We start from the raw sequence: 26,900 nt of genomic DNA, 5'->3' as shown, positions 1-26,900 counted from the left end.
TGAACACTTACCTCTCAATGTTTGGATATCTGATTTAAAACGCCTTCTGGTCTTTGATATATTACATAAAGAGTGCACAATACACAAAAAGCAGGGTATTACCTCTTGTTTCAACGTCAATGTTATTACTCTAAACTGAAGCTGGTCGGTTTTCAACGAACCAGCAAAGAAAACAGCCAAGTTTGTCTTGAATCTTCTTAGTCGAGTGTTGGCACCGTTTCAAAAGAGAAAAAATAACTTTCTTACATCACATTCAGGATATCTCTAATAAACAAAATATTTACAAAATTATTACAATCACGTGGTAAAAAAAATAAATAAAAATATATCAATGTAAACAATAAAGCTTATGAAGGACAAGAAAAGAAGACTTTTGCCGCATGGCAACATCGCGATTAGCCAATAAGTAATTTACATGTTCACTATTACCGCTTGTTCTATAAAGCTTTCGCGGCGGTCATATGAACATACAAACAATGCTGTGTTGCTATCGCTAATGAAACAAATGATGAATCAGAGAATGAACTCTGTAGAGTATGTTGTAGTGCTAAGTGAACACACGAATTTCCCACAGCGTTAGCCACAGCAGGTAAATGAGGGACCACGGAAGGGGAAGAAAAACATTCGAGATTTGATCAACCATTGTTCTTCCGACTGAGCTACGAGGCCATACAGATTGGTGACAGATTCTGAACTTCAAGAGGCTAGGGAACACATTAAACATAGGGGTGTAGTGAAATGGGGGAGGGTGAAAACATTACAGAATATGAGAATAATGCGAAACTGGGTACTTGTTTCTTTACTGAGAAAACTTTCTCGCCCATCTCCTTGATCTGCCAGGTCAGTTCATTTGCAGCGAAATCCATGCCTCTGTACACTTATTTTACCCACCAATAAAAAACAAACATCGTTCTGCTATAGACCTTGACAAAAAGATTCTAACATATTTCATTCGCCACCATTACGTATTACTTAACAAGAAATATCAGCGAAGAATTTTAATTTGTGAACTCGAGTAACAACAGCGTTAGATACTGATAATCCAAAGCTGTTACAGATATAAACAATCAAATACAAAAAGGAATATTAACAAGCAAAATAAAAAAACAACAACAACAAAAAAAAAAAACAACAACAACAACAACAACCAATGGACACAGTAACGATTGAGCCCAACTTTTTGACAAAGGCTTTTAATTATAGACAAAACGACATTTTAAAAAAACATGAAAGTGCGATCTTTGTTAAATATCAACTTGTGAACGTCTTTAAAGAAATTGATCGTTTTATAGCTAATAGTTTTAACGTGTAATTTTTTCTACATTATCTTCCACTTCACAAAAATGTTCATGAGGTTAAAAGACAAACTACAAATTAGCAAAGTGAATGGTTTTACATCCTTATGACATCTTTTTCATAATAATTATTAAAAAAATGTAAATTTAAATGTCATTCAGTAAAATGTAACAAACAAACTAACTGCTATGTTGCAAACTGTAACAATAACTCCTTTAATACTCATGCTACATCATCATCCATTTTTAGTAGCGGAGAGTTGGGCTGTGTGCTCTTACCTTCCAGGCTCTTCTATAATTAAAAAAACCCTTAGTCCACAGGAAAATATTTAAGTAAATTACTGAACCTTTCAATGAAAATTTGCTTGTTTTACAACTGTCAATCATAATTACGGCGACAACCGATCGACTGCAAAACACTTTATGACCTGACCAATACATTTTGTTTAAACCGCATTAACATGTACGAACAATTTTCAATCCCTATGGCTGTCCTTAGGAATGGGCTTTGACTGTAACGTTCTCGTTTTCACATCATTACAAATCCACAGATGAAAAACGATGAGGTATTTCTTCTTTCAGTACCATAGTACAAATGTAAGGTTGCTGGCAATTATACTCTACACTGAAATTCCGTTTTCATAGATATACCTTAGAACAGGAAAAATACTCATATTAACCAGCTACCTTTCCTGAGTAACCAAGACAACTGTCCGTAACAACACTATATTACTCTATAACTTTAACTGGCGCCTTCAAATTTCTCCTAGTTTTAATAGGCCATTTCCGCGTTGCTTTCAACCTCAATATGAAACTCGGAAATGGCCCAATAACACGCCATTGAGCGGTTTTCAATAGAGCGTGTCAAGAGTAATTCTTCTTTTCTTTGGTTTTCCTCTAATACTAGTACTGTGATTGGTTAGAGAAATCCGCACCACTTTTTTAAACAACCCACAAACAAAACCAAAACCAATCGCTCTTTCTTCCCACGCTAAGCGCTAATTACATGTGTTTGCTTCAAATATTGATTGGTTCATTATGCTATCATGACATTGAATGTAGGCCTATTGTCATTGGTCAAAGTAATAACTTTGGCTTTACTTTTATGATTCTCAAATAAAACCCACTCTATCGAATATAACAATAACTTAACCATACAAACTTATCAACAAAATGACTTAACTAAAACTTAATCACTCATCATATGATTTCCATAGTGACCAAGAAGTAGCGCTTCACTACTGAACTCCTCTTGACAAATCCAGCAGATGTGTTTTTCAACATGACCAGGGTGGGGTTCTATCAAAGTGTACGTTTGTGTGTATCTTGTATCTTGTGTATCTTGAATACAATCCGTAGCATTCTTGTGAGCTTTTTCGTGTTTTCTTAAACTCCCTAAGCGCCTAAAGAAGGTTTTGCACTGCTTGCATTCATATGCAATGTCTTCAGTATGAACTCTTTCATGTGTCCTTAAATGTCCTGCTTGACTAAAACACTTGCCACACTGTTTGCATTTATATGGCTTCTCTCCAGTATGAACTCTTTCATGCGTCCTAAGATTTCCTGCTACACTAAAACACTTGCCACACTGTTTACACTCATATGGCTTCTCTCTACTATGAACTCTTTCATGTGACCTCAGAGTTCCTGCTTTACTAAAGCACTTCCCACACTGTTTGCATTCATATGGCTTCTCTCCAGTATGAACTCTTTCATGTGTCCTTAAATGTCCTCCTTGACTAAAACACTTCCCACACTGTTTGCATTCATATGGCTTCTCTCCAGTATGAACTCTTTCATGCGTCCTAAGATTTCTTGCTTGACTAAAGCACTTCCCACACTGTTTGCATTCATATGGCTTTTCTTCAGTATGAACTCTTTCGTGTGTCCTTAAATGTCCTGCTTGACTAAAACACTTGCCACACTGTTTGCATTTATATGGCTTCTCTCCAGTATGAACTCTTTCATGCGTCCTAAGATTTCCTGCTACACTAAAACACTTGCCACACTGTTTGCATTCATATGGTTTCTCCCCATTATGAACTCTTTCATGGGTGCTTAGATGTCCTGCTTGACTAAAACACTTGCCACACTGTTTGCATTCATAAGGCTTCTCCCTAGTATGGACTTTTTCATGTATCCTTTGATCTCCTGCATCACGAAAACATTTGCCGCATACAAGACATCTGCACCCTTGGGCTCTTTTATTCCTCGAAAATCCTGGCATCCTACTTTAGTGCTGTTTGTTATCTGAAACGTAATTGAAAACACGTGAATATAACACAAAAGCTGTACAAAAAATTCATGCTCTCAGTAATTTTCCCCCAGAAAAGTAAATATTACAACAGGTAAAAAGCAGCAAGTCACTAATGCTTATTTAGCTGTTTTGTCATGTTTTAGACATGTTTATGGTAGTTTACAACACTCGTGCATACACAAATACTAGATGTCTCTTGTTAAATAGTCAAGTTATCACCCTGGGTTCCTTCTGGGTCACTCAAATACTACAATGTCAACTGTCCAGAAACGTTAGAAGCTTTTTCTTTTGTCCTCAAAGCAACAATCATCCTATGATACATTAAAATTTTCAAATCTCTCATAAACGGACAACGAAGGCAAAAGAAAAACAGCGACAATCTGGCAATCATTTGTTGTTGTTTATTATGTCCTTTTTTCTGGAAGAGCTTAGACAAAACTGGATGATTGAACTTATACTGAGCAATTTAACACCCAAACTTTCACTAAATCTTTCTTATAAAAGAAGCATACATATAAATAGAAATGGATTCGAAAACTGATTGTTATGGGACGTTTTAAAATAACATTCTATTTTTGGTTATGTTAGTTATTTTAAACCCTATAAAAACTACAATGGATTACTGTACACAGACCTCTGATTTATTCAGTTATTTATAGGCTGATTGTATTAAGCTAATTTTACATCAGTGTCCAGATCTGAGTTCACAAACGGTTTAATTTATTAGTCAGGATTATTTTACGATTAGTATTCTTGCTATCATGTGGGTCATTCACTAAATTAAGAACTGAACCAACAGGGAGACCATAAGGTAATATGCACGTACAAGCATACTACTTCAGATCTGAGGGGATCTGGCCATACTTAATGCATTATTGTTCAAAGGAACCGAAGTATAGCATCAGCTGCAATCTGGACCATTCTTAAACTGTATAAGCTAATTAACATACTGCATGTTCCCTGTTTCCTTCATTGGTTCCTCGCATCCGAGAAACCAGCCATCATCATCATTAACGCACTATTATATATACATGTGCACATTCTGGAGATCAAACATCACTGAGACACAACTTGAATCTTGAATTGGTCTGCTTGAAGTTTGCTTTCTCTACAACACGAACATATCCTGGATGCTTACAAATGTATGACGACAACTGTCGGCATTCATATCACAGCTGAATGCAACTGTTCGTGTTTGCTAAGTTAAAAACTGTCAAGAAAACAAAACTGTCATGTTACGTTTTAAGCCTGGTAAATATAACAGACAGGATGCATAGCATATTCAATATGGTATGATGAATGTGGCATGCAGGATGCACACCATATATAGAGTTCTAGTCCATAGGAGCAGCTGCCTGTTCAAGCTTTTGTCTTACCTCTTTTGCTACCGCCTTACAGGATGCATTTGCATGCAGGATGTATGCAACATATATACTTGTTGATGTAGTGATGTAAATTCACCTTTTTTTTGTCTTTTTGTTCATTTCATCTCACCCACACACATTTCACCTTGAAAAGGCCCATGGTATTGATGATGCCTGAAAGTTCTTCTTAGTCTAAACAAAGTTGAATTTGGAAGGAATCATGAATAAAGGAAAGGTTTTTATTTTGTCATCTGTCCTAGCCCAGATGTTTCACTATGTGGGTCACATACATGTATGTAATGGCATTATTAAACACACTGTAGCACTGTCCAAATATGGTCATAGTGCCCTCGATATTCATCCTCGGTACAGAACTGATACCCTGCAATATACATAATGCAATGTGTCAGGGATAAAAATGGCAAAATAAAGGTAGTCTCCAGCTTTTCTGCAATAAAATTATGCTTTTTTTGTTAATGCGTTGAATAATAAAACAATTCTGCTCAATCTTGCAAGCAATATTCAGTGCCATTTCACAGGATAAGAATTGTGGGCTTAACTAGGGCATACCCCGCCACTCCAAAACTGATCATCACACATCACTGTATGACTATACCTCGTTCTTTGTGTGAGATCCCCGGGGACCACACAATAATGGAGTGGCGGGGTATTCCCTAGCTACTCCGAATTGTGTTATGTGCAATATTAAAAACCACCACTGTTATTGTTGAATCAGGTCAATATTAATCAGCTCTTTTATAACTATTATTGTTAGATCATCACATGCTTGTTCATGTATCGTACATCACATTTCTTTCAATATGCATATGTGTATGCCACTCATCAGCATCCAAATCGTACCACTAAGCAGAATGTTTGTCTTAATGGCCTTCCTCCCACAAGCCTGTTGTAGCTCAGTGGTAGAGTGTCCAAACTAGTCATCAGAAGGTCATGGTTGGGAGAACTTGGTTTTTCTTTTTCTAAGTTTGTCTGTGTCACTAGCTTAAAAATACATCTATCATTTATTCCAATGCTATGGCAACAGTACATTCAAGAAGAGTACAATCACTGATAGTAACTCTGGCCCATTAAGGAATACTCAGGTAACTTAGTGGCAGGGAGGTGTGAATGGTGTCACGTTACTAGACTTAAAGGGCCATTTATTTAAACAAAGTGTAACTTAGGCCCCTGGCTTAAGACAATCATTGGGCGTCCACATCTGTTTATAAATGGTTTTTAAAGTAGATATATTGTTTTTCTAGTTTGGGATGTACATGTAAGCCTTCTTTTTACCGTAAGTAGTAGACAATATTTAGATATGACTGTTGGCAAAATTGAAAATGGCTTAGAACGTTGTTTTGCTAAACATCATCAAAACTGTCCTTTAACAACTGACCCAAAAGTTCTACTAGGTAGAAATGGATCCAAAACATTTAACTGCCAAGAAGGTCACCCCATCACCTGAAAATATTTCAAAATCTGTAGAAGTTCACATGGAACAATAATTTTAAACTGAATTGTTTTTTTCAACCTCCCCAACGATACTTCATCTGAGGAGTCCCCGTGAGGAAGCACCCTTGACATTTATTTTGCCAATGCTGAGAACTCAGAGATAAATGGTTTGAGAAAAATGATGGATGACATACAAGCCAGCACAAAAAACTGTGTTTAGCTTCTTTAAACACAGTTTTTCATTTGCCTTTGTGTTGCGGTCATATTCCTCAGATTCTACTGTCTACAGTGTAACATAACAAACAGATGATTAATGTAACTTATAATCAAAGCACAAAAAGTCTGCTGACAAAGCTTTCACAGTTGGGAGAATCAACTTGAAAGGAGAGCAACCATGCCAACCTGTGCTGGGATATGTACAGCCACCTTATCATAATCTGTACCACAATTTTGTAAAAAAAAAATGAGAGACAATTCTACAAAAAGCAGCCTGCAATTACAAATCAAACCCTTGAAGAAAACTTCTGTGTGTTTTGAAATTTGATTCAACACAACTTAGAAATCTTCAGATCACTCAATAGCAGTAATTCAAAAATTTGCTATTGGTATGTAAACAAATTTTGTTTTCGACACACTATAATTCACTGCTTCAGTTGCAGTGCTCTTTTTCAGTGCCTGGAGCAGAAGCAGGGGGAAGAAAAGAGGAATAAAAGGTAACACCTGCTCCTAATCACTACTATTTGCTGAAGGCATGTTCACCCATGAATGGTAAACAATGGAGAAATGACAGAATTTAAGAAAAATTACCTCCCTTTATAACAGGCATTTATCTCATGTTTGGGTCAAACATGGCTGAGACCAAAGGAAAATTTTTGTTCATTGAATGTAATAGCATATTTAAAACACAGTTTGTAGACTTGCATGTATATAAACAAAAATAGGGAAACATTAAACTACCATAGCACAAACAAAGTGAGTGAGGCGATGACAAAAACACAGGGCAGTGACTTACAACTATTGCCCTCCCACGCTGTCATTTCTTAGGGAGTCATATTACCCTCCTCCCCGCTAAACACCTGCTTACTGGAGATTGGCATTTCTTTGCCACCTCTTAGCCAATCACATTTTACCTACAAAAATCTAGAGAACTGACCGACACCATCTAAGAAATGACACAACTGGGAATTGAACTGCTTACAAATACTCTAATTACTAAACATGGCAGTAAAAGAAATGCTTTTTGTGAGCCAGTCAAGGGACATTGTGGATGGATATGAACGTAATTCAAAACCAAAGCAAAACAAATTTAAACTTAGATGGTGGACAATTGTGAGAGTTCCTAGCAGTGCACAATTATAATCTTTTAATTAGCTGAACTGTTTTTAGGTGAAATTTCAATATCTTCAATAGATAGAAATATCCTCTAGTTTACTGGAGAGATAGGTTTTTATAGTTTTGTAATAACTAGCTTTTTGGCTTTAGAAAAACCCTACAAACATTCAGTTCAAAACAATCTCAAATGGATTTAGCCTTATTATTGATCCTGAACAATGACTCGCTAAAACACAAACTCTTTCCTTTAATTCAAAGCAAGACATGCCAAGTCTTGAGAAAAATGAATCTGTGACACTTTCTCCTAAAATCCAAACCATCGTAACAGTTGACAGAGTTAATCCCAGTTAATGTCTCTCAGAGGAAATATCAACTGTGTTTCTTCAAAGTTTCAGCCTTATATTTGGCAGGTGTTCAATTTACAGAGCATTGATCAATTAGAAATAATTTTTTTTCACAGGAAGTCTGGAACTCTATCTAGCGAATGATTCAAAATACCAAAGGAATGCAGGCTCCTGGCAAGCAGGTACATGTGGGCAGAAGGTTAATACCACTTCACTAAAAACGACTGCATCAAAGGCTATACAAATGTCAAATGAAATAAATCTTGCACCTGCCAAACTCATGATTCCATCCCGTGTGCCTTTTCAACCAAAAGTTAACCAATCAGTTGAACTTAATCAAAGTTTAATAATGGGAAGAAAAATAAAAACCAATCATGTATTTAATTTCAATTGCATTCCCGCTGAGTTTAAGGACGGGGCCTACTATTGTTACTGCGCATATGTTCTGCGCATCTCGAGATACTCGGGTTTCCTATGGGTGGTGCCTACTAATACAGGGATAATTTTGCGCGGTTTAAAACTATAGGGAGAAATCAGAACTTAGCAAGTGATTTTGGTATCTCAAAGGAAAATTAGGGGTAACCATGCATTTTTCAGAGATAATTAAACTTCAATTTAGGAAAAAAAATCCCATACATTGCTTTATATTTTGGCGCTTTTTAGAGATATTATTGCTTAATTATCTATGAAAAATGCGTGGTTACCCCCAATTTTCTTTTTGGATTCCAAGAGCCCTTGCTAAGATCTGTTTTTCCCGCATAGTCATAAGCCGCACAAAAATATTTCAGTATTAGTAGGCACCGTCCTTAAGTCACAATGCATCCAATTGAGCTTCATAATAAAAGAAGCATGTTGAGTTCACTAGTCAAACCTTTAATTCAGTTCAATTGATCAATTCAGTTGCCCCTTGTCCTGTCTCAGTGAAGTTCACGCTTCAAACTAAATGCAGAAACCTCACCAAGACAGACATACATGTAAGGAGCTGGTCTTGAGGGTGTCTGCCTTAGACAGAGACGACTGAAGTCACATTTGACCAATTTGAAGGCATATGTGTTAAGCAGTTCATTTAGCTTGACAGTAAAGGTACATAATAATGCATCAAGTTCACCATTTTGGTTGCTTATTTGTAATAATAATAATAATAATAATAATAATAATAATAATAATTTTAAATGAAATGAGCAATAATAAAAATGAACAACACTGCAAATTGTCTTCATGATGCCATTGGCTCTTGACATTTGAAATTGACAATCAATGGCATCTTGAAGCCACCAAAACACTGTTCATTGTTATTATCACTCGTTTCATTTTAAATATCACTCAAATTCATAATTAATTCGAAATACATGTAATAATAATAATAATAATAATAATAATAATAATAATAATAATAATAATAATAATAATAATAATCAACTTTATTTTGAGAGGGTGACACTTCATAATATATTCATTATTACATGTATCTGAAGAACTAGTCCAGTTCTTCTGAACTAATTCTAAAACATAACCAAAAAATATCAAAATAGAGGATGTACAGGTGTACAACAAGTAAAATTTTTATACTGAATAACAACAAGAGTAAACACTGGATCATTATTGTATTAATCTAAAATGCTCTATCAATAAGTGTCAAACACACACTACAGACTACAGAACAAGGGTAAAATTTAGTGAACAGATTGCAGACATGGGTGAAATACAGACTAATCTAAGAATGGAACCAGAAAGTCATTGTAACCCCCTTTCAGGCCTGAATAAAATGGGGTTGGATGGTCTTAAAAAAACTCTTTCTTATCTACTTCCAATCTTCATCTTAGTTATTACACCAATTAAAATTATTTAGCTCCTTGTATACTTGTAGCAGGGTAACAAGACGTTCACATGATTGTGACTAAATAGAACCAACTATTTAGGTTTAATTGTTGCATGTTTGTCAATACTTTGACCTCAAAAGGTCTTTTGCTGAGCTCTGTGGTTATTATCTGTTTATTTGACTTCTTGTTGTTCCTGTTTGGTTTACAGTTATTTCACCAAAGTTTACATTTTGCCCTGGTCTGCAATCTCTTCCCTGTATTTTTCCCTCGGTCTACAGTCTGCATTTCACTCCGGGTCTGTAGTCTACAGTCTAAAGTCTGCAGTCTTTGTTTTACACTGACCAAATGTTCTATCATCATTAGTTAATTAAGTTGTCGAGTTGTTTTGCTCAGCGAACCAGCCAAACTAGCCGGCTCATTCTTTAGCCGTCAGGTCTTTAAAGTGTTCGGGTAGTACATATTTCAAACGTCAAATTTTACCAAAAACATCAGCATACAATGTATCTCCCTGGATAAAATTGGATTCCCAAACAAAACTCGACCGTCCTTGTATTTATACGCAGAATGCTGGTTCTACTTTCTCGAATATCAAATGTGTCGGTTAAAATCTACCATTCCTTCCCTCGATCGATTACCGCCGTCCCCCAATCATTTCTACTACGGCTAAAAGTAAACTGAATAGTTTGTCTTACCTGCAAATAAAGAAATCTTGCCGCTCACTCGATCAACAAACCAAGCACAACAGATCAGCGAAGAACTAAAGTAGTTACCGAAGAACTCTCAGTAACGGCGAGGTTACTCAGCCAGGTGGACACTTTCAATGGTGGACTGGACTTCAGATTGGAAAAGTGTAAGTTGAAATCTGATCACAAGCACAATATTTTGGTAGTATTTGAAATTTGCATAGTTTTGGTGTTGATTACTAGGAACGGATTCCAGAACGCGTCAAATCTCGGCTGCTTTACCTGAACCGCCATTTTAAGTAACGTAAATCCTTTTGTTACTGCGCATACGTTCTGCGCGTGTCAGAATGGTTGCTTGCTAATTCAAAGGTCTTTCTTTTTAATTTCTTTTCGCGCTATATGACGATACAGAAAAAGAACATGTTAGCAAGGTCTATTTCAATCAAATAGGAAAATTAGGGATATCCACGTATTAATCGGGGGGGGGGGGGGTACCCCCAATAAAATTGGATAGGGGTGTGCGGCCCGCTTCCCAAAACCCTTACCCTATTTATGACCAAAATCTGCGATTTCCCCTACCCTATTTATGACCTAACCCTTAAATCAATACCCTGTTTCAGACCTGCCTTATAATTATTTCTCTAGTTCAGCTAGACCAATGTTTAAGGCGTGACAAGCCGTTGCGGCACGTATACAGTTGCCGTAAACATCATGATGAAGAAGTAGCTTCTAAAACAACGAATTCAAGACTAGAGTGCAAAAATCGATACCCTATTTATTACCAAAATGGCGGCAAAATGGCTAAAATCGATACCCTATTTATGACCAAAACGGCTGAAAAACCATACCCTTTGGCGCCGCACACACCTATAAAGCCCATATAAGGGAGTACCCCCCCCCCCCCCGGGGGTATTAAGCAGAGATAATTAAGCTTTAATTTGAAAAAAATACATTGTTACTGATTTAATTTAAAGCTTTTTAGAGTTATTTAAAAATACTTGAGAACTGTTCGTGGCTAGTATGACAGGGCATTCCGTCTCGACAAAGAGAATCGTCAGAGGCCTTTTAGAATTTATTGGCAAACTCGTTGAGATGCTGTTCGCAAATTCAAGACGTCTTCTATCGCAGAAGGATTCCCAACCGCTCGAAGAGATCTTGCAGATATCTGCTTTTCACGTATAGTTATAAACTGCAATCTCGTACCCAGAATCTCCTTTTCCTTTACTCGAGGCACGAGATTACTATAAAAACTGAACAAAATATTTCCAGAGCCCGCGTTACCTTTATCCAACGAAACGTTCCGCTGGATAAGGGTAACGCGGGCTCTGGGAACGAGATTGCTCGGCGTTATGCGCGCGTGAGTGAAACCCAATTACTATGACGTCATAAACAGCTTGAACACGCGATTTAGATTTCCGTGGTTTACAAATCAAGGAGCGAAAAATATTAACGATCACTGTCATCAGCGCCCTTCGCTGGAAAGGTTGCTTACCCAGTCTGATTGTGTGAAGGGCTTCGTCTGCTGCTGCTACCGAGGTCAATAGAAATCATGTGAGGCCAAAATGTTTGAGATGATTTATTTAACGAACTTCTCTTGTTTTTTCTTTACAAAATTCTTGGAAATAGCGTTTGTGGATGTTGTCTTTTCATCAGTTTGAAAATGAAATTAATGTAAATGTTTGTAATTTAAATGTAAATGACCAACCGATTGAGCCTTTTCAAGTTAAAATAGAACAGGATATTCACGTAAAATCTTATGAGGACGGATATGAAAATTCCTCCTTTTAGCAGACGGTTTCTACTTCGTCTCGATTAAATCAAATACGACTAAAGCGCAACAGTTGCTAGAAAAAAAAACTAGGTGTATTTAAAAGCGAGCATTTCCGGGGCAAATTCCCTTGGACTCCTGTTTCACCAAAGGCAAGGACTTTCAGTCACGATAGTTTGCATTGCGAGGGTCACTTTATCCGTTTCGCGGAAGGGAGAGGGAATAAGGATGCCTTGGGGGGTGGGAAGGAGGCATGAGTAAGATAACAAACAATAGAATCCAGCGGAGAGTAATGATACTGCTATTATTTCATGCTACATAACAGGTTAGAAATTGGCTTTTGGGTTTATATTATTGCGGGAAAGAGGTGTTAATGTGGTCCAACCCTCACATCTTAGGGAACTAAAATTGTTCACTTTATTTCATGTATAAACAAAGCGACCGCCGTTTTTCAGGGAGATTCAGCTTCAACAGCAAATGACACACACGACTTGTTGCTTGGCGACCAAGAATCTGTTTCTCACCTCTCGTTTAAGCCAATGGGAAAAAATAGCTTTTAAGTATAAGAAAACGGAAGAAACACAAGACTGGCGAGCTGACGGGAACTGATGGATTAATCAACGAACTTACGCCTCTCCACAGGACAAACCCTTTGACACCAAAACATATTTTTATATACAGACTGAAACAGGGGCAATAACAAAATCTTTTATACGAATTATTCTTTTCTTTCCAATTAAAAAACAAACTGGTCCTTTCATAATTCAATATATCGGAGACTTCTGTCTCAAAGTGTTTTCGTGACACAAAATCAGACAAAGCGACTCTACATGTGCTCTGTAAGAGAAGAGGTAAGTTGAAGAAACCATAACGAAGAATATCCTGTTTTAGAAAGAAACGCTGGATGGCCACGCAGTGTAGAGCTAAGAAAATATAAGATAAATGCCTTTAAATTCCTATCTTCAAATCCACAGTCTCAAATGTTTGCCTTCTGTCCCAAGTGCCCCAATCACACCAGACAAGACAGATTCACTTCTGCAATTCCAGATCATGTTTTCAACTTCCATTTTGAAGTTTTGCTCATGTTCAGCATTCTCCATACTCCTTACTAGAATCTCTTCTCTTCCCTTGGGGACGGAAAGATGTGGGAACCTTGGAACGAGTTTGCATTCTTCTCCTGTTTTTTCCCACTGCTCACGTATCAAACGGTTGTCACATCAAAAATGGGTAAAACTATTTCCTTCTTTTCCAGCACAGACACAGCATCAGCTCTGCAATAAACTGACGTTTGGAGAAACTGGGGTCTTCACCACTTATATGGCACTTCTCCGCTTGCTTTTGATCTCTTAACGTAACTGAGATCGGTCTGGCTGCTTGTGGATGAAGTGATCTGTAAACAGCTTTCGTGTTTTTCTACGCACCTCCATAGCTCTTCTTTACTCCGTTTGATGACACCTCATATCTTATTACAATGTTATTAACAGAACTGCTCATGAAATAAGTACACTCACAACAGTTCTACGGCATTATTAATTTACTTATTCTTCAATGCATGCAACACTAATCGACGTTATTGAAAGCTTGCTTCAGGCTGGTTCTATGATTACCAGGGTAACAGTACGATTGGCAAAACATGGCAAAAATAAATCAAATTTCTAGTATTTTATATTCGGAAGCTAGAGGTTTGGCTTCCCTTAACTGTCTTCTACCCCGAACTTTAGGGGAAAAGGTGAAAACAGAAGATCTATAATCGGTCAATTTGTGAAAACCCTGAACACAAATGGTAATAAACAGGACGTTCTGTTGTGTCGTTGAATCAAGAACCACGGATAAGCTAATTATAACAGTTAGTTTTGCTCGGCTTTTGTTGGCTGAAATTAAATTCTTACACTTTGAAAGCAACAGCTTAGCTATTTGGAAATGAGCTGTAACGAAAGAGTGTTGTACAGTAGACGTTATATGCCGGATTTTACACGAACTATCTATAAAGTGCACAATGTACAAAAAACACGGTATTACCTCTTGTTTCAACGTAAATGTTATTGCTCTAAACTGAAACTGGTCGGTTTTCAACGAACCAGCAAAGAAAACAGCCAAATTTGTCTGTCTTGAATCTTCTTAGTCGAGTGTTGGCGCCTTTTTAAAACATAGATAACTAGATAGAGATAGATAACTTTATTACATTACATTCAGGATATCTCTAATAAAAAAACCCCAGCTATTTACCAAATTATCACGTGGTAAAAAAATAAAAATATATCAGCGTAAGCTAAGAAGATCTAGTAGCCTATAAAAAACAAGAAAACGGTAGAATTAAAACAAGATATTTTGCAGCGTGGTAACATCGCGATTAGCCAATAAGTAATTTACACATTCACTATTATCGCTTGTTCTATAAAGCTTTCGCGGCGGTCATATGAACATATGAACATACAAACAATGCTGTGTTGCTACCACTAATGAAACAAATGATGAATCAGAGAATGAACTCTGTAGAGTATGTTGAAGTGCTAAGTAAACACCTGAATTTCCCTCTGAGCGTTAACCACAGCAGGCAAATGAGGGAGCACGAAAGGGGAAGAAAAACATTTGAGCTCGGCGGAAATCGATCTCCGGATTTGATCAACCATTGTTCTTCCGACTGAGCTGCGAGGCCATACAGTTTGGTGACAGATTCGGAACTTCGAGAGGCTAGGGAACGCATTAAACATAGGGGTCTAGTGAAATTGGAGAAGGGTGAAAACATTACCAATATAGAATAATGCGAAACCGGTACTTGTTTCCTCAGGAAAACTGTCTCACCAGGGGTGAGTTGCATAAAATTTAACGTCAGGCGTAACTGCTAACGCCAGACCTTCAGCCCAGTCACATTGGCAATTAGCAATTAGCAACGGCAGACATTTATTAACGTAAACGCTTACTGACAAAAAAATAACATATTCTATTGGCCACCATTACGTTTCTCTTTACAATAACATTAACAAGAAATATGATAGCGAAGACTTTTAGTCTGTGAACTCGAACTGATAAGCCAAAGCTCTTACAGATATAAACAATCAAATACAAAAAAAAAAGAATATTAACAAGCAAAAGAACAATTAATGGACAAATCAACGACTGAGGCTATCTTCTTAACAAAAAATTTTAAATAAAGCCTGGTTAACATTCTCGACAAAATGATATTAAAAAGATCAAAGTGTGATCTTTGTTAAATATCAACCTGTGAACGTCTTGAAAGAAATTGATCTTTTTATAGCTAATAATTTTAACCTGTAATTTTTTCTACATTAACTTCCACTTTACAAGAATGTACAAGAGGTTAAAAGACGAACTACAAGTTAGCAAATTGATTGGTTATACATAGGTTCCCTCACACTCTTACAATCATCCTTGTGACCTCTTTTTCCATAATAGTTATTACATTGTAAATTTAAATGTCATTCAGTAAACTGTAACAAACAAAACTAACTGCTATGTTGCAAACTGTAACAATAACTCCTTTAATACTCATGCTACATCATCATCCACGTTTTAGTAGCGGAGAGTCGGGTTGTGTACTCTTTGAGTTAGTCATTTTTGTTGTGTGAATTCCTCAAATTCCTTGAAAGCCACACCCATAAATGAACTACACCCATTTTAAAAACTCCCTAACACAAGGTGAACGATGAACGTAATTTCTTCAAAGCGAAAAACGATACAAAGCTAAGACATGACATGCAGCATAACCTTACATGCGTCTATACAATAAACCACTTTGAGGTAAATATATTTTGACCCTATCAAAATTCATTATCCGAAGAAACTGGAAAAAATTACCCCGGGAGGTCAATGGGAAAGATGAAGTTGACTTTGGAGTTTTGGACAGAAATTAATAAAAGTGGTTCATTGCACAGCTTTAACAAACCACAAAGCACTAAAATAACTGTCTGTAATAACAGCTTGTCCATATTACTCTTTAGCATACCTCAGTGACCGTCTATCGCGTAACGCGCAATCTGATTGGCTACACAGGTGCCGTCTATCGATCAATAGACGGCAGTTTGTCAGAGCGCGCGCGATTTAGCATGCATCATTGCACAAATATATCAAAATTTATGAAATAAAAAGATTTTTTTGCTTCATAGATCGATCACTGTGGTATGCTAAAACAATTAGACGGCTCGCTCTCGGTTTCTATCGCCTTTGATAGTTGGCTCGGGGCTTCGCCCCTCGCCAACTATCAGCCGATAGAAACCTCGAGCTCGCCGTCTAATTGTTAAATAACTTTAACTGGCGCCTTCAAATTTCTCTCAGTTTTAATAGGCCATTTCCGAGTTGCTTTCAACCTCAATAAGAAAGTGAGGCTAAGTGCAAAGCTTTTGTTATAAAAACTAGTTTTCAAAAATACGCAAATAATACTAATTTTCATTCGAAAAGCTTTGACCTTAGCCTCGCTTTCCTAATGAAGTTTCACAGCATCTCGGAAATGGCCAATTCAAGGCATTGAGCGGTTTTCAATTGCGTGTCGAGAGTAATTACTTCTTTTCTGTGGCCGGTTTTCCTCTAGTACTAGTACTGTTATTGGATAGAGAAATCCGCACAACTTTTTAAACAACTCAAAACGAAAACCAAAACCAATCGCTCTTTTTCCCGCGCTTAGCACTAATGACATGTACATGTGTTTGCTTCGAATATTGATTACTTCTTTGCCATATTAACATTGTATCTAGTTCTCTTGTGTTTGGTTAAAGTAGTTACTGTACTTTTCCTTTACTTTAATGATGCTCAAATAAAACACATTCCATCGAATATAGCAATAACTTCACCATACAAATTCATTAATAAAATGACTTAACTAAAAATTAATCACTTATCATATGATTTTCGTAGTGACCAAGAAGTAGCGCTTCACTATTGAACTCCTCTTGACAAATCCAGCAGATGTGTTTTTCAACATGATCAGAGTGGGGTTCCATCAAAGTGTAGGTTTGTGTGGACATGTTATCTTGAGTACAATCTGTAGCGTTCTTGTGAACTTTTTCATGTTTTCTTAAACTTCCCAAGCCCGTGAAGAAGGTGTTGCACTGCTTGCATTCATACGGCTTTTCTCCAGTGTGAACTCTTTTATGTCTCCTTAAATGTCCTACTACAATAAAGCACTTGCCACACTGTTTGCATTCATAAGGCTTCTTTCCACTATGAACTGTTTTATGATTCCTTAGAGAACCTCCATCACCAAAACACTTGCCACACTGTTTGCATTCATAAGGCTTCTCTCCAGTATGAACTCTTTCATGTTTCCTTAGAGAACTTCCATCACCAAAACACTTCCCACACTGTTTGCATTCATATGGCTTCTCTCCACTATGAACTCTTTCATGAATCCTTAGTGTTCCTGCTACACCAAAACACTTTCCACAGTGTTTGCATTCATATGGCTTCTCTCCACTATGAACTCTTTCATGAATCTTTAGATGTCCTGCTTCTCTAAAACACTTGCCACACTGTTTGCATTCGTAAGGCTTCTCTCCAGTATGAACTCTTTCATGATTCCTTAGAGAACTTCCATGACCAAAACACCTGCCACACTGTTTGCATTCATATGGCTTCTCTCCACTATGAACTCTTTCATGAATCCTTAGAGCTCCTGCTACCCTAAAATACTTGCCACACTGTTTGCATTCATATGGCTTCTCTCCACTATGAACTCTTTTATGAATGCTAAGATGTCCTGCTACACTAAAACACTTGCCACACTGTTTGCATACATATGGTTTCTCTCCACTATGAACTCTTTCATGAATCCTTAGAGTTCCTGCTTGACTAAAACACTTGCCACACTGTTTGCATTCATATGGCTTCTCTCCAGTATGAACTCTTTCATGTCTCCTCAGAATTCCTGATCGACCAAAACACTTGCCACACTGTTTGCATTCATATGGCTTCTCTCCAGTATGAACTCTTTCATGACTCCTTAGAGTTCCTGCTCGACAAAAACACTTGCCGCATTGTTTGCATTCATAAGGCTTCGGCCTAGTATGGACTCTTTCATGTCTTCTTAGGCTTTCAGCATCACAAAAACACTTGCCACACAGAAGGCATTTGCAAGCTTGACCTCTTTTATACCTCAAGAACCCTGGTATTCTGCTTTAGTGCTGTCTGCTATCTGAAACGTCATTAAAAACACCTGAATATGACAGAAAAGCTGTGCAAAAAGAATCATGCTGTGAGCATTTTTCCCACAAAAGCAAATAGTTGCATTTAAAGTGTTCACAAGAGCTAAAATGCAATGACTGTGTTGGTATCATTTGATTAGACTGGTTGGTCATGTTATTGCCATGTTTAAGGTATTTTAAAACACTCGAACAAGCAGGAAATACTAGGGATTTTGCTTTGCCTTGTTTGCCAAAAGGCTTTTGATAAGGTAGAATGGTCCTTTATTCAGAAAACGCTTTCCATCTTCAACTTTGCAAGCAGCATTAAAAGGTGGATGACAACCTTTTATACTAACAAAGAAAGCTCTTTGCTGAATAATGGCTTTTACTCTGACTACTTCAAAATATCTAGAGATGCAAGGCAAGGCTGCCCACTATCCCCCTATTAGTTTCTCTTCGCTGCTGAGGTTCTAGCCATTCAGATAAGAGAAGATAACAGGATTAAGGGGGTCAAAATTTTTGGAACAGAATTTAAGCTGAGCCAGTTCACCTAAATGATTATGGGAAAATATCTTGCTTGAAACTGAACGCTTCTAAAACTAAAGCGATATGGTTGGGTCCATAGAAGAACAAAAAAGCCAAGCCCCTAGGCTTTAAATGGACTAAAGATCCTGTTCGCATTTTAGGAGTATATGTTTCTTGCAATGAGGAAGGAAATGTAAAAAGAAGGTTTGTAAAGAAAGTTCAAAACCTGAACACTACTCTTGATATCACGAGTTCCAGATATCTGACAATTTTTGGTAGATGTTTGATGTTTTGATAAATTAAAAAATGCTTAGGTATTAGTCATCTGAATTATACTACTCAAATGTGGGTAGTGCCTTCAAAAATTATTAAGTCGACGATACTGTCTTTTTTAACTTTATATGGCGCAAAAAGCCAGATAAAGTTAAAAGACGGTGGCTTGCGGGTACCCAACTTTCAAGTTATGTGCAAGGCTCTTTTAAAGCTTGCTTGGACAGGTAGGTTTCTCTATGTTAACAGCCTCATGAAAAGGAAAACTTTAGCGGTTTAAATAACTATGATAAAAGATCCCCTTATAGTGAAAGTATACATGTCGTTGTTAAGGAAATTCTGCTTTCTTTTTCTGAAAGAGCCTATGTCATACTCACATTGGACAAGACTTGCTATTGTTTAATAACAAGGAGATTTTAATCGAAGGTAAAACTTTCTTTAATATGCATTCAAGATCTCTAAAACAATGATGGGCACCTGCTCTCTATCCAGGAGTTTCAATATAAATACAATATGAAATCTAACTTTCTTCAGTATTTTCAAGTAGGCTGTATAATACCAAAACAGCCCCTGGAAAAAGCCCGGGGTTTCTATTGATAAACGATAATTTTTATTCTGTGAAACTGTGTTCAATCTTTCGTCCACTGTTACGATTTATTAAGATTAGAATGTAAAGATTACTATTGGCTTTTAATTAGGAGCACCCCCCCAAGAAATTAAAGCAGGAAGTAAGTGGTAAGAGAAACTTTCTCTAAAGGATTTCTCGTTGAAGGCCTATTTTAAGCAACTGACGAAAATTTGCAAGGAAAACAAGATCAAAGAAATTTATATCTAGCTTTTAAGAAGAGTAGTTGTTTCAACGAAAGAATTGTATTATTCTGGAGTGGAAAAAGATCCCAACTCTAACTATTGTGGTCAAGTAGACTCTATTAAACACACCTTAATTGAATGCCATCATACCAAAGCTTTTTTCCAAAGTGTTTTGGCGAATTTCAATGAAGATTATTCTACCACTTTTACGATATGTCATACAAAAATGATCTTTGGCAAAACTCTATCAACAGGGCCTCTGCCCTGTAAGATTACTCGAAAATTGAATTATTGAATCCTACATGCCAAGTACTATCTGTATAACAAAAAATTTAACAAAGGGGAGTAAGATCTCCGTGAGTTTTTATATAAACTTAACTATAAATACTGTATTCAGAAATTGGTCTAACTCCTATACATTAATTCTGCTAAGTGTTTAATAATGCATTGTTATGTATACTGTATGTAGCACTAAGTGGTTTCTTTTGTCTAAACTGTAATTTACTGTAGTACTTGCTTTACACTTGTGCTATGATGCTAATAAATAAATAAATAAATAAATAAATAAATATATTAATTAATTAATTAATTAATTAAAAAAACCAAGCACAAATACTAAATGTCTCTCGTCAAATAGCCCAGTTATCACCCTGGGTTCCATGTGGGTCACTCAAACACTACAATGTCAACTGTGGAGAAACAATAAAAGCTTCATCTTCTGTCCTCAAAGCAACAATCATCCTTTGATACATTAAAATTTTCAAATATCTTATAAATGGACAACAAAGACACCAGAAAAACAGCGACAAGCTGGCAATCACTTTGTGTTGTTTATTCTGTCCTTTTATCTCAAACAGCTTAGATAAAACTGGATGATTGAACTCTGAGCGATTTAATACCCAAAACCATGCAGGATGTATGTCACAGATACAATACTAAATTTAACATTGGTCATCAAAAGTTTAGTTCGCGAGAACGGATACTAGGTCAGCCTTTTATCTCACCATTTTCGTTATCACCTAATCTAAACGTTTGTTTTTGCTTGCAGGATATATACCATATATAAATTCATTGACGTAGTGATGCTATTTCCTACTATTTTGTCTTTTTTGTTCGTTTTATCTCACCCACACTCATGTCACCAAGCTAAGGCTCATGGTATTGAATGATGATGCCTGAAAGTTCTTCTTAGTTTAAACAAAGTTCAATTTGGAAAGAATCGTGAATAAAAGGTTTTCATTTTTTCATTTGTCTTAGCACAGAGGTTTCACTATACAGGACAGCTATTCAACACATTGTAACACTGCCCAATAATAATAATAATATTATTATTATGGTCATGGTGCACATAATATTTGTTGACTGTACGCAACAGGCATCCTGCGATATACGTTATTTTGTGTGTTGGGGAAAACATTTATGGTAAAATAAAGATTGTCGTCCAGCTTTTCTGCATCAAAACTGCTTTTATATCAATGTGCTGAATAATTTTGAATAATAAAACAATTATCCTGCTGAATCTTGCAGAATTTCCCCTGCTTTTAGCCAATTTGGGCTACAGCTTCATCAGTTAATTACCATATTTATTCGCCTATTCCGCTTGATTTTGCAGGATATTGTAAAATGTGTGATTAAACACCATAACTATTATTACTTAATCAATCAACTCCATTTTAATCAATCCAGCTCTGTTGTTGGGATGTTTGTCGTCACGCATGTTCACGTATTGTAACATCACATTCGTTTCAGTATGCATACATGTATGAACTCATCAGCATCCAAACTGTTGTATTATGCAGGATGTTTGTCTTAATGGCCTTCCTCCCCCAAGCCTGTTGTAACTCATTGGTAGAGCAACCAAACTAGTAACAAGTCATGATTTTCAGGGGGGTCATGATAAAAAGGGAAAAAAAGCATCGTAGCACCCGATATACATAAATAATTATTATGAACCCTCCCTAATCAGAAGGTTATAGGTTAGGAGAATCTGGATTTTGGTTTTTCAACTTTGCCTGTGTCACTGACTTAACAAAAAGCACCTACTATTTATTCATGATGCTATGGAAACAGCACACTCATGATGTTTGCATGATCGTGAGTAAATAGAGCCAAGTGTTTAACTGTTGCGTGTTTTGTCAGAATTTTAACCTCAAAAGGTCTTTTGCTGAGCTCTGTGGTTTTTGTCTGTTTATTTAACCCCTTGTTGTTCCTGTTTGGTTTACAATTGTTTTCCCAAAGATTATATTTTACTCTGGTCTGCAATCTCCTCCCTGCATTTTTCCCTCGGCCTACAGTGTTCATTTTACTTCGGGTCTGTAGTCAGCAGTCTAAAGTCCGGCAGTCTTTGTTTTACACTGACCAAATGTGTTATCATCATTAGTTAACTTGTCGAGTTGTTTTGCTCAGCGAACCAGCCAAACAAGCCGTATCATTCTTTACCCGTCAGGTGTTTATAGTTTTCGGGTAGTGAATATTTCAAAAGCCAAATTTTACCCAAAACATAAGCATATCACCCTGGATAAAGCTGGATTGCCATACAAAAATTCGACTGTATTCCTGAACATAATACTTTCCCGAGTATCTAGATCAAAGATGTGTTGATTTAAAATCTGCCTTTGCTTCCCTCGATCGATTAACACTGTCACCCAATCACCTCTACTACGGTTAAAAGTAAACGGAACAGCTTGTCTTACCTGCAAATAAAGAAATCTTGCCGCTCACTCGATCAACAAACCAAGCACAACAGATCAGCGAAGATCGTTCCAGCGAAGAACTCTTACCAACGGGGGGGTTACTCAGCCGGGTGGATTTGTTCGATGGTGGACTGGACTTCGGATTGGAAAATCCTGGAAAAGTGTAAGTGTAAATCAAAGGTGCAATATTTTGATAGTACAATTTGCTTGGTTTTGGTGTTGATTACCAGGAACGGATCCCAGAACGCAGCAAATCTCGGCTGCTTGAGCCTGCTTCACCTGAGCCGCCATTGTTACCATCACTCCGTAAAAACTAAAATCTTACTTTAAGACGTTTTTTACACTTAATTCTGATGCTGTAAATCTCATTTGAAGACGATTCATCCTAGGATAAGACGACTTTCTTCTTATTTATACGATGATGGCGTCTTAGATTAAGATGATTTTTTCTTAGATTCAAAGTGCTGTGGTAACATCTTAACTCAAGATTTGAACAATCGTACTCTAGATGCTTTAGAATCTCAATTTAAGTTTCGAAGCAAGGTATAAATTTAACTGCAACGGCCAATACGTTCAAAACCTGACAGGGAGCGTTTAATACCATTAAGCTTGAACATGATATATGGAGCAACGAAAACACAACGAATTTCAATCCATAGTACTTTATTACACCAAATCTTAAAATAAGGACCCCATCGACTCAGATTAGAATAATTAAGACTGGTCTTTCTTAAAGTAAGATGCCTCAATGTTGATTAAGGTAAGCGCTTCTCAAATGAAGACGATTTAAAAACAATATTTAAGACGATCTTTTATCTTATTTACTAACTGAGACTCCGATAGTCTTTATTTAAGATCTCCTGTGTTAAAATAAGATGATAACCGTCTCAATTTAATGTGGTGTTGGTCTTGCATAAGACGGGTAACGTAAAGTAAAATCTTAGTTTAAGATTTTAGTTTTTACGGAGCACGAACCGAGTGTCAGAATGGATGTCTACTAATACCTTCTTTGCATGTGCGGTGTATGACGATGCAGGAAAAGGAGATCTTAGCAAGGTCTATCTCAATCCAACAGGAAAGTTAGGGGTAACCACGCGTTTATCAGAGATAATTAAGTTTCAATTTCGAAAACATTCCATATATTGTTAGTTACTTATTTTAAAGCTTTTTAGAGTCATTGTTTCTTAATAGCTCTGAAAATGCTTAATTTTAATTTCGTTTTGCTTTCCAATAGCTCTTTCAGATTATCTGCTTTTCACGCAGGAGTCATAAACTGCAATCTCGTATCCAGAGTCTTCTTTGCCCTTGACGCCAGTTACCAGATTGCCATAAACTGCTGAAAAATATCTGTTATAAGAGGCATTGTCCTTAATTACAGAGGAAGAAGAATTTCGCAACCGTTCATATTAATTGTCCACATTTTTCTAGACCCGAGTTGTGTTCCTGATCACATAATAGCCCTTTTCACGGTTGATTTTTCTCATTTGCATTACAATGTTATCCAACGTGGATGCGAGGCAATTTCGGGCTAAAACTACAAAATAGCCCGAAATTGCCTCACATACATGCTAGATTTCATTGTAATGCAAATGAGCAGAGTTAACCATGAAAAGGGCTATTGCAGGGTATCAGAATATTTTGGACCCATAGCCTTTGATAGATTCCTTGCCCTCTCAAGTCACACTGTACATGAGCAGGAAGAGCTCATTGCTCTCTCGTTGTTATGCGCGCGCGAGTGAAACCCAATTACTATGACGTCATAACGAGATTTAACACGCATTTTAGATTTTCCTAGTTTACAAATAAGTTTATTATGGAGGGAAAAATATTGACAATTCAATCAACCCCTTCGCTGAAAAAGTCGCTCACTCATGTCTGATTAGTGGAGGGCTTCGTTTTATGTACCAATGAGAATCAGGTGAGGCCATTATGTTTTTAAACTTCAATTATACGCTGTTTTTTTTTTTTTTTTTGTAAGAACGTCTAATTTTGGAGCTGAGGCTGGACGTTTTCATATTTTTTGGCGATTTGAGGCTGAAAACGTTCTTAAGATGTTCTTATATTACATGGTATACACTACATGTATTTCAGTAAATCAATTCGGACGTGACCAGGAAACCTATCAAAGTGTATTGCCTTCTGAGATATGGTATCAAGAACTGCTGATTATGACAAACGGAGATGTGTGTCACCCCTTAAATGTTATACCAAACATTCCCTTAAGTATTTTGGTTAATTTACATTTGTTACCTTGATTTTATATACAGATTAGCAAAATAAAAACGTTCTTAACCGACTCTCAGCTTGAGGAATGTTCTTAATACGTTCTTACAATTTTGGTTAATCTCAGCCTCGACGTTCTTTTAAAAAAAAAAAAAAAGAGTGTAACTAACTCCTCTTGTATTTTCTTTACAAAATTCTAGGGACAGCCAGACCAGTTGTGGAAGCTGTCCTTTCGTCACTTTGAAAATAAATTGCAAAAAATGTTTGCAATTTGTATGTGAATGACCAACCGATTCAGCTTTTTCAACTTAAACCAAGAAAAAGATGTTCCAGTAAATACTGGTAAAATTTGATGGAACATTAAAGACTAAGGAAATTGAAAAGCGAGAGGTAAGGGACTGGTCAGAAAGTATAGGATGGGGTGGATCGGAGCATTTGGAAATGTGGTGGATAAAAAACACATCGCCTACCCCCTCCTTTTGGCACAAGACTGACTGACCCACCCCTAAATAAAGGTTGAAAATAACATGGCCCCGCTACGGCCTCCGGTCTCGCTTCACGATGAATCAAGTTTGCCGAAGTACGCTTAACGGTACTGATCGCTATCACTGTCACTCCAACTGTTGGGGGATATCGTCATCATAAGAGGTATCACTCCCAACTTCCCGTAGACCACAGTCTTCTATTACTTCTGAGCTGCTGACACTCGATTAAGAGCCAGTTGTGTCTTTGCCGGTGGATACACTTCCTATGGCTTCTGAAAAGTGAATGTGAGCTGACACAAAGTCAAGCACAAAAACTGATGAACCTGCCCCTCTCTGTTCCGGTCCAACCGAGCAAATTCCTTTGGACTCCTGTTTTACCACAGTCAAGGAGATTCAGTTACGATAGTTTGCATTGCGACGGTCACTTTATCCGTTTCGTGGAAAGGAGAGGGAATATGTTTTGCTGGGGACTGGGGGAAGGGTGAGTAAGACAAGTAAGACAAGTTCCAAGAAAAATTGCCTAGTGCAACAGCGCCTTAAGGGACTAGTGTTCTTCTGATTATTTCCCAAAAGAACTGTTAATGTCGTCCAACTCTCAGAGCTTTGGGAAACGTGTAAACAAAATGATCGCCGTTTTTCAGGGAGATTCAGTTTAAACAATCTGTTTCTCGAAAGACTGGCGCGCTGACGGAAACTTATGGATTGGTCAAGGAACTACCCCTCTCCACAGGACAAACCCCTTGATAACGAGGTCCTGTGAGCCAACTCCTGAATGCAGAAGTGAATAGTGGCAATGGTAAGACAGTGCTCGCATCAAGCTACTGTACAAGAATTCGTGGAAGCCATGCTTAAATTGAAATGTTACTTGTAAAAGTATAAACATTGTTTGCATTGTATTTGGTAGACCTAGGAATCGAAAAATTGGTCGTTTTTAACAAGGGAGTGTCATGAAGGCTCTAACAAGCGGCCTCATTAATTCTGCATTCTTCCTCGTTTAGATGTTTTACTCGTTCCTGTAATAAATCGAAGACACACGAATTTCGTCTACATACTATTTAAGGAAGGAATGAACTAACAAAATCATACATTGCACAAATGGGATATCCGATTACTGACAGCATGACTATGCACGTGACAAGATTATAACAGTTCCCCTACGCGGAATTAATATTTTTTAATAGTTCAGGGCTATAGTAAATTTTTAAAACCTTTGGATGTGAATGCACTTGGGAAGTTTGGAATGTACTTAAGAAGCTAGAGTTGCTCGAGGCGTACTTTTACGCTTCTTTTGTGCTCTCCAAACTTCCCGCGTAAATCCATAAATGTCTGGACAAACTAGGCGACAAGTTGCTTACGACACGTCGCGGCCACAAGTCGCAGCAACCAATCGCCTGTTGTGACATGTTGAATCAGTTTGGTTTAAATTATTGTCGCGGCGACAGAAT

General features: G+C 37.1%; 1 protein-coding gene and 1 long non-coding RNA gene across 2 annotated transcripts in view; one reads left to right on the top strand and one right to left on the bottom strand.

Annotated features, from left to right (window-relative positions):
* Positions 1–802, top strand: part of LOC146471358 (uncharacterized) — a 44,213-nt gene extending 43,411 nt beyond the window's left edge. The window contains exon 2 of the long non-coding RNA XR_014866844.1: positions 590–802. This is a non-coding gene — a long non-coding RNA (uncharacterized LOC146471358). The remainder of the gene's footprint in view (positions 1–589) is intronic.
* A 1,343-nt stretch (positions 803–2,145) lies between these two features.
* Positions 2,146–23,038, bottom strand: LOC146471357 (uncharacterized). The gene is made up of 4 exons (XM_085121036.1): positions 22,975–23,038; positions 22,789–22,900; positions 17,165–18,441; positions 2,146–3,515 (listed from the first exon to the last, which is right to left on the bottom strand). The coding sequence occupies exons 1-4, from the start codon at positions 23,036–23,038 to the stop codon at positions 2,485–2,487; spliced, it is 2,484 nt and encodes an 827-aa protein (XP_084977162.1). The 3' UTR covers positions 2,146–2,484.
* Between the last annotated feature and the right edge of the window lie 3,862 nt (positions 23,039–26,900).

Source organism: Pavona decussata, unplaced genomic scaffold, assembly GCF_977016875.1.
Source record: "Pavona decussata unplaced genomic scaffold, jaPavDecu1.1 SCAFFOLD_105, whole genome shotgun sequence".
In the NCBI taxonomy this organism is placed as follows: Eukaryota; Metazoa; Cnidaria; class Anthozoa; order Scleractinia; family Agariciidae; genus Pavona; species Pavona decussata.
Note: the sequence above shows the minus strand (reverse complement) of the source record. Positions and strands in the feature narration are given on the sequence as shown.

Bases quoted from the DNA above. Each gene is read 5' to 3' on its own strand.
- LOC146471357 (XM_085121036.1), bottom strand. From the start codon at position 23,038: ATGGCGGCTCAGGTGAAGCAGGCTCAAGCAGCCGAGATTTGCTGCGTT. The intron at 18,442-22,788 runs GTTTGTTGATCG...ACAGCACTAAAG, and splicing joins TCGCTGATCTGTTGTGCTTG to CAGAATACCAGGGTTCTTGA. The intron at 3,516-17,164 runs GTGATTAATTTT...GTAGGATGCCAG, and splicing joins CTACGAAAATCATATGATAA to GATTTTCGAGGAATAAAAGA.